General features: G+C 35.9%; 1 protein-coding gene across 19 annotated transcripts in view; it reads right to left on the minus strand.

The window, feature by feature from the left end:
* CADPS2 (calcium dependent secretion activator 2) overlaps nucleotides 1–12,275 on the minus strand; it is a 535,874-nt gene that overhangs the window by 120,524 nt on the left and 403,075 nt on the right. For 11 of the 19 annotated variants that reach the window (XR_014066703.1, XR_014066704.1, XM_081534079.1 and 8 more), the window contains 2 exons: nucleotides 9,167–9,230; nucleotides 5,882–6,005 (listed from right to left, as the gene is read on the minus strand). Coding sequence is in view for 17 of the 19 variants with exons in the window: in XM_081534079.1 (XP_081390205.1) it covers nucleotides 5,882–6,005; nucleotides 9,167–9,230 (188 nt within the window). In the remaining 2 variants the exon portion in view is untranslated. Of the gene's footprint in view, nucleotides 1–3,834; nucleotides 3,856–5,881; nucleotides 6,006–9,166; nucleotides 9,231–12,275 lie in introns of all 19 variants that reach the window. The other 8 variants (XM_081534077.1, XM_081534071.1, XM_081534084.1 and 5 more) reach the window with 1 other exon arrangement.

Below are 12,275 nucleotides of genomic sequence, written 5' to 3' on the forward strand. Positions count from 1 at the left end.
AACTAATTTGCACCCATAAGGCATGTGATTAAAAAAACACACACACAATTAGAAACCTAGTTTCAGTATCATTTTGAACCTCAGATTATCAATGAAAGTGATCCTCCTGTTATATAAAAAGTTAGGGGTAAAATTAAACCAAAGAGAAAACTAGCTGATTTTGCAACAGTGTAAATCTCAAACATTTCTTAAAATTTTTTTTTAAAAATTGCTTTCTAGAAATTTCAGGTTCTTCAAATGAATCCTTCAAATGAACTACAAATGTGTTCTCATAAAAGTCATGTAAATAATTTCCAAGAAGGAAAGAAGGCATTTAGAGAGGGGTCATCTGTTTTATTTTATCTAATACAGAGTTGTAAAATCCCTTTTTCTCTTCAAATCTGTGCTGCCAATGGAAACTTTGAAGAATTCCCAAGGATGAGAACTATGAGTCAAACCTGAACATCATTCTAAACTACAGAAACAACTACTGAAGCAGGTTAGATTACTAGCTGTAATTAATACAATTGCGTCTATAACTTCTGGCTTGTGTGATCCAAAGCCTCTTTACCATGCCCCGCCCCCAACCCCCGCCTCAATAAAGGGCATGAAATTCTGGTTTAATTTTTCCAATCCTGTTATTTTTAATTAGTGGTTCGTTTTTGCTCTATACTGTTAACCATTCAGGGGTTGGTTTGAATGACCTTTTGTAAGCCAGCTTGCCAGTTTACAGATATTCTCTCTACTGTAGAGTCTGATCACTGTGCCATAAACTCAATCATTTACTCAATAAAGTTTATATCGAGTAACAACAAACCAGACACTTTTTTCAGCACTAGAGATACAGCAGTTTTGAAATACACAAGTCCTGCCCTTGGTGGGGAGGGGCTAACATTCTAGGACAATAGCTGGATGAAATAACTCTCTTAACGTGTTAGACCATATGGGTTATAAAGAAAAATAAGGGAGAATCACTCAGGGTTGTAGAGAGGTGGCATATTTTAATTACAGTCAACATTCGACACTTAAGAAGTGTCAGGGAAAATAAAGATTTAGTTTCTGGAGTCCTTTTAGCCTTCCACCAGAGATCTGTGCTGTCTAGTTCAGCAGCCACTGGTCACTGTGATATGGATGAGTAGCTACTTCTCATGGAGGTGTGTTGGCAGAGGAAAATGCCCACTGGATTTCAAAAACATCGTAGGAAAAAAAGAATGTAAAATATTGTAATAACTGTGTATACTGAATACATTTTTATATGGTAATATTTGGATATATTGGGTTAATAACCTATAATCTTAAAATTAATTTCACTGCTTTTTAAAATACCTCTTAAAATACAACTACCAAAGAATTTTAAGTTAAAAATATGGCTTTCATTTTATCTCTATGGGCAGCACTGTTCCATTTCAAATGTCCATTTTAACTGAGTGCAGAATGGAGAGGAAGGAATACAGGGAAAATATGAAGACAGCTTAATAGGTAGACAGTGGGTTCTAACCTTCCACTTACTAGCTATGTGACCAGAGACCAGCTCATAGATAATTACCCCTCTGCTTCTGTTTTCTAAAAGGTAATAATAAAAGTAATATTTACTGTAAAGAGAGGTTGTAAAGGATAAATGGATCCATGTAAAGTGCTTAGAATAGTGCCTAGCATGTAACTGTTTCCTCTTATTAAATATTATTTTTGGAAAAAGTGATTCTACAAATAACCCTTGGCTTTTGTGATGCATGTGAGTGGTTTATCAGAAAATATCATGACTTTGGATCAGACAGCCCTGGAGGCAGGGAAGCCAGAGGAAGAGTGTGGAGAGGGCTATGGTGACTGAGGAACGTGGGTGCAAATCTCAGATCTGCTGAATTTTAATCGCAGCATGACCTCATGCAAGTTGCTGACTTTTTCTAAAGTCTCAGTTGCCTCATCTGTAAAATATTTATTTTGAAAAGCAGTTTAAGAAACTACTGAAGCAGTATAAATGTAAAACCCCTGGGGCAACAGGCAGGTCAATAGACAACAAAATGATGACAAACCTTGGATGAATTTTATTCTCTGCGTCTTACAAACTAACTGAGGATAATGATTATAATGCTCATGAGAGTACTATTTCAAAGTTTTATCAAGCCTTTAAGCTTCTCCACATGCAACCGATACTCTCATTTTTACTCACTGTTAAAAGTATCTCCAAGAACATTTACTAAGCAACCCTGTTAACCTGCAACCCAATGCAACTAGAAGAATATAACTACATTTCTTAAAAACCTCTCTTCTGTTACTTCAGAACAGTCTTCAGTGGAGGGTATCTTTCTCTTCCATTCACTTAAACTACTGAGGCCATACTGATTTTTTTTCTCTTTTCTATGTAAGCATTTAATTTTTAAAAAGTCTTTTTCCCAGAGTCTGCTGCCTAGACAGCTGAGAAATGGCAGGGATGTTCAACACAAGCGAAGGGAAGCCTGACTTTTATCTGGTGGAAGCGAGGACACAGGGGACAGCAAGTTTCACAACCAGGGCAACTGCCTCTGCTCCATCCTTACCAAGGCAGACTGTGACCCCTTCTCCTTTCACAGGGGCGGAAGCACAGCCACTGTAGGCTGGGGACCAGGACATCCGACTCTAATCCCAGCTGGCTGACTTGTTTACTCTACGGCAAATGGGGAAACCCCTGACAACCCTGGACCTCTTGTCTGCAAACTACGTAAAAACTATTTTCAACAGAAATGCGGGGGATAAAATGCTCTAAAAGGTTTTGAAAAAGTTTGTTAAAGAGCATGGGACTGTGGCTCTCACAATGGGCTGTCATGAGGGGAGGGGAGTCTCATTTTCTTTTGCGAGTTCATTTTTGCCAAAGTGCACTTCAGCGATCACTGTAGGTGTGTTCTTTCTCCTTTTCCTCGCTCTGAGTGTTTTGTTCCTGACGCTTTCTGAGGTCAAATACTGGAAGAGAATTGAAGGTAGGAGAAAACAAAAATGAAACAGTGCCCTTAATGGAAAACTTCAGTTAAAAACAACCCAGGTAAACTTGTCTATAGACTGCATGTAAAATTTGACTAAGATGAGAAAACTTGTATTAGAAAGGTTCATCACTTGTCTCTAGCACCTTTGTTTTCAGGTGGAACTAACTAATGGCCCTCTTGTCTATCTCCAAGTAGTGAGTATCGACTTTGTGTCATGGGCATAGTGCTGGGTGTAGGAGACAAGACAGTGAACAATTTCAGTAGAGACCTTGCCTGCAAAAATCTGAAGCAGAGATCGATGGGATGAACACACAATGGCCCCTGTAATTAAATTAATTACAACAGGAAAAAGTGGTATGCACACCTACAAAAGTAACAAAACCTTTAAAAAACCTTAGAGACCTGGAGAAGAACTCTTTCCCAGCAATTTCTTGAGAATGGAGTTTCATAACCTCTGCTATGATGAACAACTTGCAAAGGTAACAGCAGCTTACTTTTTATTTAACAGCATTATTCATTTTTACTCTCAGGTTATCTTCTGGGAATGATGAAAGGAAGATGGTCCTCTTTTCCAGTTGCAAGAGTCCTTCAAATATTGGTGACAGCTCCAAATAAGATTAGTGTACATGCTTAAAACCTGATGCATAACATTAATACAGCCTAACATGTATTGCTTTGAACGCATATCAAAAAATGTTACTGAACTTTTGCAGAGATAAATGGCCTGTATTTTCCCTACAACGCGTTAGCGATAGCTCCAACAAAAGTCAAAATCTTTTCAGTATCTTAGTCAAAGTGATCAAACAAGACCCCTGAAAGGGAAAGAGCTATTCATCCATATCAAAACACAACACCACTACATAGAAATAATACGGCACATACATGCACAAACATTTATTACCTGTTTCCTTTTCTGCTGGGCCTAAAACATAAGAGAAGAAAATTTAGGAGAAAAGCAAACTCTATCCATGTCGCTCACTTGCATAACGTAAAAGCAAAGAAATTAGCCCACTTCCTGTTTCTAACTTAAAGTTGAGTTTGTTCTTGGTCTGACCCTAAGTATGAAACAAAACTTTATTTTTTTGATACAAAAAAAGGGGGGAAAGGGAGAAAATGAAAAGCATAAAAGTTTTCCTTATCTAATAAGCATGCATTTTTTTTTTTTTGAAAAGAGACTTCTCATCAGTCCTACCTGATGATGTTTCTAAGATCCCTTTTCTAGAATGTTCTGAGAGGGATGACTCCAGAAAGGAACAGGTGGGAGAATTCCCTGCTCCCACCCCACTGGATCCTATTTTAGGCTTTTCTCTAACACAGACTTGTTTTTGTGTGTGATCCAGAAGAATAACCATTTCTTTCTGATCACATTGTTAATGTGTTTATTTAGCTGATTAATGAAAGAAGCCCATGGCTCTGTATAAATAAAAGAAAGTTTTTCATTTGTCCATATTAAAATGGACTCTACAACTAGAAAATAAATACAGAAATAAAATAAAAAATATATGGCATATTTTTTCAATATTGTTGGATAAGCTAATGGTCAAGAATATTAACTAAAATAGTAAAGACCAAAATGATTCTCAAAGTTTTTTGTACAGGGTTCATAATATTTGGATAAACAATATTGTGTTTACTCAGGTTATCCACAAGTTTTTTCTCTTTGCCAAACTTGAAAGTTTTAATATCTCTATTTTTATGTAAATTCTTTCAATCCATGTTCACAAAAGCCCACTCCCAAAACATGAAAATTGTTTGGATGAGTATTCAAAATGTGAAGACCAATCTGTTTCTACTTTCCCCAAATGATCTAATATTCATCGTTTTTGCTTTAACACAACATGATATCATAATTAATGATGTTAAACTGGTAACTAAGGAGGTCTCATGTTGTTATTCTCGTGATATAATATTGGTTGCTATAGTGATGGGATGGCTTTTTTGTTAATCACTCGGGAGGTTGGTTATCACGTGCTCGTTAGAAAGCCTGATCAGGTTCGGAAAGAAAAAAGGATATAACACAGCCAATTATAATCATCTATTTCACCGTCCCAATTTTGATGAATCTATCGTAATATCAACTAATTAATAAACTTATAATTCATTAAGTACACTTTTATATTAGAAGTTATTAATTTTTTCTAATGGACAATTATTTTTTATTTTTAGAGATAACTATTTAACACCATAAACTTTTTCTTCCCTAAGTTAAAGCTACATGTATTGCACAAGCTGGTTTTATGATAATTAGAGAATCTGAGGTCATTTCTATTGCTTTTAATTACATCAGTCAAAGGACAGTTAGATAAGAGCTGATTGTGTGACTTCACCACAAATTTCAATCTATGTATTTCTAAGCATCTTAAACCTTAATGAAGAAAATGAATAATTATCCTTAATGAATAAAACCCGAAGAAAGAGAAAAAAATGCACAATCCTCTCAAGAGATCTAATCTTTCAAATGCATCAATATATTGTAAGCAATTAAAAGTTGCAAGGACATTCTATCAGTTTGTTTCAGCCCTCACCATAATCAAGTTTCCTCTTTTCTCAGAGATGCTGCAGAACCGAAAATGAAATTATGTAACACTACACTGTTACGTATCAAGAATGAATACACTGCCCATCCTTTAAATGTTAGACATACTCACTGTAATGTCAAAAAATACAACCCATGAAAACACGTTTTGGTTTCTTCAAAACTCAAAATAAGAACAAAGGACAACTTAAGCACGAATCCCGGGTCTTTCATTCAAGCAGAGTCCCAGGAGGCATATTAAAGCAATGAATAGGAAAAAGCTCTTCAGTTCACCAGCTGAGATTTTAATGAGACATTTCCCTTTGCCATGGCACAGGTTTGTTCAGGGAAGGAAAGGACTTCTCACAGAAAATGCAGTTAATAGGCATTGTTGGCTCTCACGGCCACTTCAGCAATTGCTCACTGCACTGACCTTCTATTTTGGCGTATTCTGTGAGTCTCGTGTAATTGATCAAGGCAGCTTTCTCAAGACATTTTCTGACCACTTTTTTCACCTCTTCTGCTGGTATGGGAGTAGCAATATCTTTCATTAAAACCTAGAGAGAGAAAGAGAAAGACAGAGACTGCATAGAATATGAAAAGCAAGTACACAAATTGTCCTAAACCTATTGGTAGGAAGGGGTCCTACCGAGGTAACCTTGGGAGAGGCAATGAGTAGGCACTTCACAACTGGGAAGTAATCTCTGAGTCTTGGCTCCTCCTGTCTAAGCCTCATGTAAGGACATCAAAAACTCCCATAGGCCAAGCTACCATTCAGTGTGACTGTCCCTTTTCCTCCAGGGAAACACAAAGCCACTAGAGCAGCTGTCTCAGATGAGGGTTACCGTCCTTGGGACGAAACTTTTGTCCTTGTACAAAGTTTACCTTGTACATTCTTAATTTAAAAGCCTTAAATATTTGGAGCAATATATATGAAAACACAAATTCCATTAAAATAAGCATTATTTACAGACTACAAAAATCATGACCTTTACTCTCAACTAATTGTATTTTATTTTGATCTGCTGGGGGGCGGGGGGGACTTCTTTGTCTTAGTGAAATGAAAGGACTATCAAATGTCAAAATAAAAAGGAAGCTTTCTGAAATTTAAAAAAAAACAACAACAAAAGCTGATTACTTTCCTAAATTATCATGGGTTCTGAAATTATATTTTTGGATTTTCCATTTACAAGTATTACTGTTGGCAAATGGAAAATGCAATTATATCCAGAATTCAAAATATAACTGAGTTAAGTACTTTTATAATGACTCATTGACAGTTTTCCTTAAAACTCTCCTAGTGATAAAAAAACTGCTTACAGTAAGTTTTAATTATACAATTAGTCAAACTCTATTTTCCCTATAAGTAATGTGATTTTTCTTGCTTTGCTTCCATTAAAATTCTACAAAATATAGGTATAGCAAAATCTTAACATAAAGAAGACAATACTTTTATAAGTGTTCTTACTACTCTATCAGTCTTTCACTTTGAAAACTATATTAATAAGACATTCATTTCATGCTTCATTATTTCATTCTATTTTGACTAGCCTCGGCACTAAGGCTTTTATAATCTCAAATTCATTCAATTATTCTAGCACTGGTGATCCTTGACAACATGTTTTCATCTTGCCAGGCAAGGTTTCCTTCTGAAAACAGCAAACTTTATCACTTAAAACTTTCCTCTCCTATCAAATTAAAATTTCTTCATATTCTCATATTAAAAATCTTTAACACACTGACATATATTTGGCACTTTAACTAGAACTGCACGTTAGACTCTTCATTGTCACACACAAAAAATCCTTTTGCCTACAGTTAAAGCATTAACAGGCACTATTATTTTTAATGTGATTACTACTAAAATTTAAGAGTAATTTTACTATTAGACTTTCCCCATGGCGCCAAGCTTTCAAATAACGGTAACAGCTTTAAAATTAGAACGTCTGTATCTAGGGTTAAAATCAGGCAGTATTTCATAGTATCTGGAAGCTGGACACTGACTCAAGTGTGTGTGGGGAAACTGAATCCCCTTTCCTGGAGAAGTACAGATAAAGGACTGGCAAGTGCAAAAGGGAGGCACAACCTGTTTCATGCTTCCTCTCCATGTTTATTCAAGGCATCGTCAGTATCAACAATTCACATGCAGATTTTATTTTTCTAAGATGTCAGTAAATATAGACATGAAAATGAAGAAATAGCCCTTACCATTTCCTCAATTCAGTAAGAGACATGATCAGTTACTATAATTGGAATAAAGGTCACTGTTCATTCTGCCACCTGTCAGTGTAGGGCATGAGGGCATCTCTGCTATTACTAACTCTTCCCTGCTGGGGGAAGGAGAGAAGCTCTGCCATGGAAACCAGCACACAGCCAGGCTGCGCTGGGTACCCAGGATGGAATGCCGTTCCAAAAACCAAAGCTGCCTTTAAAGACTTTTGTCTCACCAACAATACCTTAATGCATAGGATGAAATGAAAACTATGAAAAGTCCGAGATACATGCAGCTTTTAATATTATAAAAATTCTAGTAAAATAATTGTGACAATAATATTTCTATCACATAGTTCACAGTGATCAAGGATAAGACAGAGATAGATAGATAACACTAATCTGTATTCCAAAGATCTCACTTCAGTCATCAGTTCTAGCTCTCCTCTCCTAAATCCTTAAATCACTGAACACTGTCTCCCCTTTTTGCTTTTCAGAGAGGTGCGAACAAATAATGCATTACCTGGAATTCCTTGAGCAGAAAAATCAGTAAGAACAAGTGCTCTGAAGTCAACAAATCAAGACCAGAATAAACAAATCATGAGACAGAGATGATCGCTAGATATACTTTTTAATATGGATAAGGAATAAAACTTGTCCACATTACTCAACTGCTAGTTTCCAACTAGCATATGAATAGTTTTATAGGTAGATGAAATGATATTTCCCTTTCTCACCTAATCTACCACAGAAACAGCAGTGGAGAATATACTTTCATTAATAAATAATTTTTAACATGGACATAAAGTCTTATTTGCTGTTTACTTTTCATATACTTATATAATTTCATGACTTCTATGATCATCAATTTCTGTCATTTGTGAATTCACTCAAAGCAACACACGAATTGAAATAAATTTTGAGACAAATTGAGAATGAAAGAAATGATATGTGTGTGACTATTACATGCCGAAAACTCTTACAGATATGAGGAATATGACAGGTAGAAGTACAAATAACGGGGGATAATAAAAGACAACTGTAAAGTCTGAGAACAGATGATTATATTAAACTGAAATAAAAAATGACTATTTCCTGAGGGGGAAAAAAGAGGTGGGAAAAATGGATATTTACCAAAAGACAGGTAGAAGTACAAATAACGGGGGATAATAAAAGACAACTGTAAAGTCTGAGAACAGATGATTATATTAAACTGAAATAAAAAATGACTATTTCCTGAGGGGGAAAAAAGAGGTGGGAAAAATGGATATTTACCAAAAGGATGCTCTGAACTCAGAATGGCAGTGGTGTAGGCTTCAGAAAGGTTTTGGAGAGGAAAAGGAGAATATAGAAGAATTTGAATGTAGTAAGAAAAAGAGAGAAACTGATGAAATGCAACAAACCTAGAGGCTATCACACTCCTAAGGAATGGGACTGTCGGCCTAGTTCAATAATACACAGCCACTGAGAATGCAAATAGGACTTACAAAGTAATGTTCAAACATACCCTTTCAAGTAATGAAAGTGTAGCTTTCAGCGCACCCTCAGGTCGTCCAAAGGGAAAACAGTATCTTTAAAAAAAAGGAGGAACAAAAGAGTCAAACATGTAATATCCAAGACTGCTAAATAATTCCCTTTTCGATTACTTGGCATTATTGGACAACAGTAAAAAGTGGTTAAAGGCACTGACCCATGCAGGAAATTTTTAACTGCTGAAATTTATATAGTCCCATGATTTAAATGTCTTAAAACATTAAAGGTATAAACTGCGATGAAAAAGATTCACAAGTTCTGATATCAGGTACATCGAAAAATATGGTAATCAAAGCGGAATCCCTAAGGTCCTATAAGGGAAACTTAAAATGCATTTCCTTCTAATTTCTTGTTTAAGTTTTGTTATTCAAACACTGTGATAAAATAAAATGATTTCCCCCACATCCTCGTGTATTTATGTGTGATTTTAAGATGGAAATCCACACCACATATCTAACTTCTGTGGGAAACAAGATCCCAGCTCCCCACCTTTCCTCATATTTGCCAGTCTCCGCTGGCGTCACTGCACGCCCCCGCCTCCACCCTACCCCTCCCACCTTCTGCAGCTCTTTTGCCAGAACTCATTTATCCAAAGTATTTCTAGTCCCGTGTAATCCTCATACACAGGGTAACTGGAGGGCAGGCCACGTGGATATTCTGACATCAGGGTTGGAGCTGGGAGGGTGCAGTGGGCTCCTCATAAGTCAGCTGCCACATGGTAGGGGCAGGTTTACTGCTTTTTACAAGGGGTCCCTCTTAGGGTCACTTTCCACTTAGCACAGAATGTCAGCCATTTCATCCTGCAGGAGCGCCTCCCTTGTTCAGCTAGGTTTAGCAAAGCCTCCCTCCCTGATTTCTTCCACTCACCCCACCCCCGCCCCCAAGATCAAGTGCTTGAGGCAGATGGGCTATCGTGGTGCCATTTTGCTCTGACTTAGACACCTTCAAACTAATAACTTGGAAAGTTTACTCATTTCCATGTCTTTTGCCATTACCCAAGGACTCAGGACGTATTTTCTAAGACATAATTATCATGGAAATGATTATTTTTCGCACTGTAATTTGAAGAGGTTTCCCTCCAAAGCACACACAGTTTAAGCTCAAGTTCTTTTACCGGACCCAAATTTTACACAGAAAGACTGATTCCTCACAAAGCAGTAGTTGAATTTATATTCAGATTAGGTTTTAGTTTTGTGAAACTTTCATTGGTGTCAGATAAGTGCAAATAAGTGTCATATAAAGCTAGCCACTCACATTTCTCTTTAGAATACTGTGCATCATTTCACTTACTGTTAAAATTTTCCTTCATTTAATCTTGCCTCTCTGCACCCTCTTAACCCTCTGCCCCGACACATACATAAAAAATATCACCAATTTATTTTGATGGAGTTCCCTGCCCCCCACCCCCACCCCACTGGTGCTTTTCTTTAGCCTACTAGCAAATTAGCAAAGTAGCTTTAGTCATTTTGTATACCATAAACCTTAATCCATGTTTAAATAAAACACAAATTGGGTTCTTGTAGTCCCCTCCTCCTGCTTAAATCTTTTCAGAGTATTTGCATAATCCACCCATTGTCTTTCTTATTGTTTATTTCCATTAACCTGTGGGTGACACATTTTATGAATGGAATGTTACTGACTCCCAGATTACATTTAGCATTTCAGGGCTCTGAGGTCCCACTGGGTATGTTCTGAATTAGCATTAGCTGCCCGTGATGTGTAAATAATTTAACACATTTACAGAGTACAAGTAATCCTGAATCAATAAAATACAGAAAATAACTATACAGAAGCTTAATTAATCTTCACAAAACAAGTTTGAAAAGAAGGGAATCGCTTTGTTCTGCTTTTCAGGATAAATATTTTGGGTTTTTACCACTTTGATAGCACTCATAGCTAAGTGAAAAACACTCAATTATCAAATAAAATTCAACCAAGTTTAATACCTAATCTGAATAAATTAAAGTCATCCTGATTTTCACTTTAGTCAATTAATTACACAGATAAATGAGCCTGCATAGATCTGCCCAATGATTAAACTATTTCTTTTCTTTGAATTTTAAATTAAAATTTTAAATATAGTATCTATTTTTATCAAAGTTATATATGCACATAGCCTAAAAGGAAACTTCTTCTAAGGGGATTTTTATGAAAATCCTAAGTCCATTTTTGTCAGTTCCATCCCACTTTTCAAGTAATTTCTCTAGGAAAACATGTTCTAAACTTTTAGCTGATTCTTTTGGTATTTAAATGTCATATCCCTAACCTACATGATAACATTTCAAATTTTTAATTTTCCAGTTTTAGATATTATCCTACTAACTTCCCACTATGAAAGAGAAGTACTTAACTTAAAAAAAAATAGATTTAGCGGTGTAAGTGATATAGAATGAACTACACATATTTATAAAGTATTCAATTTGATAAATTTTGACAATATGTATGCATGGCATACATGTGTGATCCCATCACGACAATCAATGCAGTATTCATATTCATGACCCCCAATGTTTCCTTACAACTCCTGGGGCCCAGGCAACTGCTCATTTACTGTCATTTAGTTTATATTTTCTGTAATTCCACGTTAAGAGAAATCATACAGTATGAACTTTTTTAGGTCTGATTTCTCTCAGCTGTTTTGATATCCTTTCATGCTATTGCAACGCATCAACATTTCGTTCCTTTTCATCTCTCAGAAGTATTCTAATAGTTTTTTTATCCATTCTTTGTTGATGGTCACCTGACTTGTTTTCATATTTTGGCTATTATGAAAATGCTGGTATAAATGTTCATATCAAAGTCTTTTTGAGGGTATATGCCATCATTTCTCTTGGGGAAATACCTAAAAGTAGAATAGCTGGGTCATACCTTAGGTGTTTCATTTTTTAAAAATCATAAACTATTTTACAAAGTGAGTTGTATCATTTTACATTTCTGTCAATCAGTGTGGCTTTAGGTTAGAGTTCCCTTAAGAGTAATGATGTTGAGCATATTTTTATGTGCCTTTTCACCATCATACATCTTCAGTGAAGTCGGTCAAAACAACTTTCTATTGGGTTGTTTTATTTCTTATTGTTTTAAGA

The sequence above is a fragment of the Giraffa tippelskirchi genome, chromosome 10 (assembly GCF_054371585.1).
Source record: "Giraffa tippelskirchi isolate mGirTip1 chromosome 10, T2T-mGirTip1v1.2.pri, whole genome shotgun sequence".
Classification (NCBI taxonomy): Eukaryota; Metazoa; Chordata; class Mammalia; order Artiodactyla; family Giraffidae; genus Giraffa; species Giraffa tippelskirchi.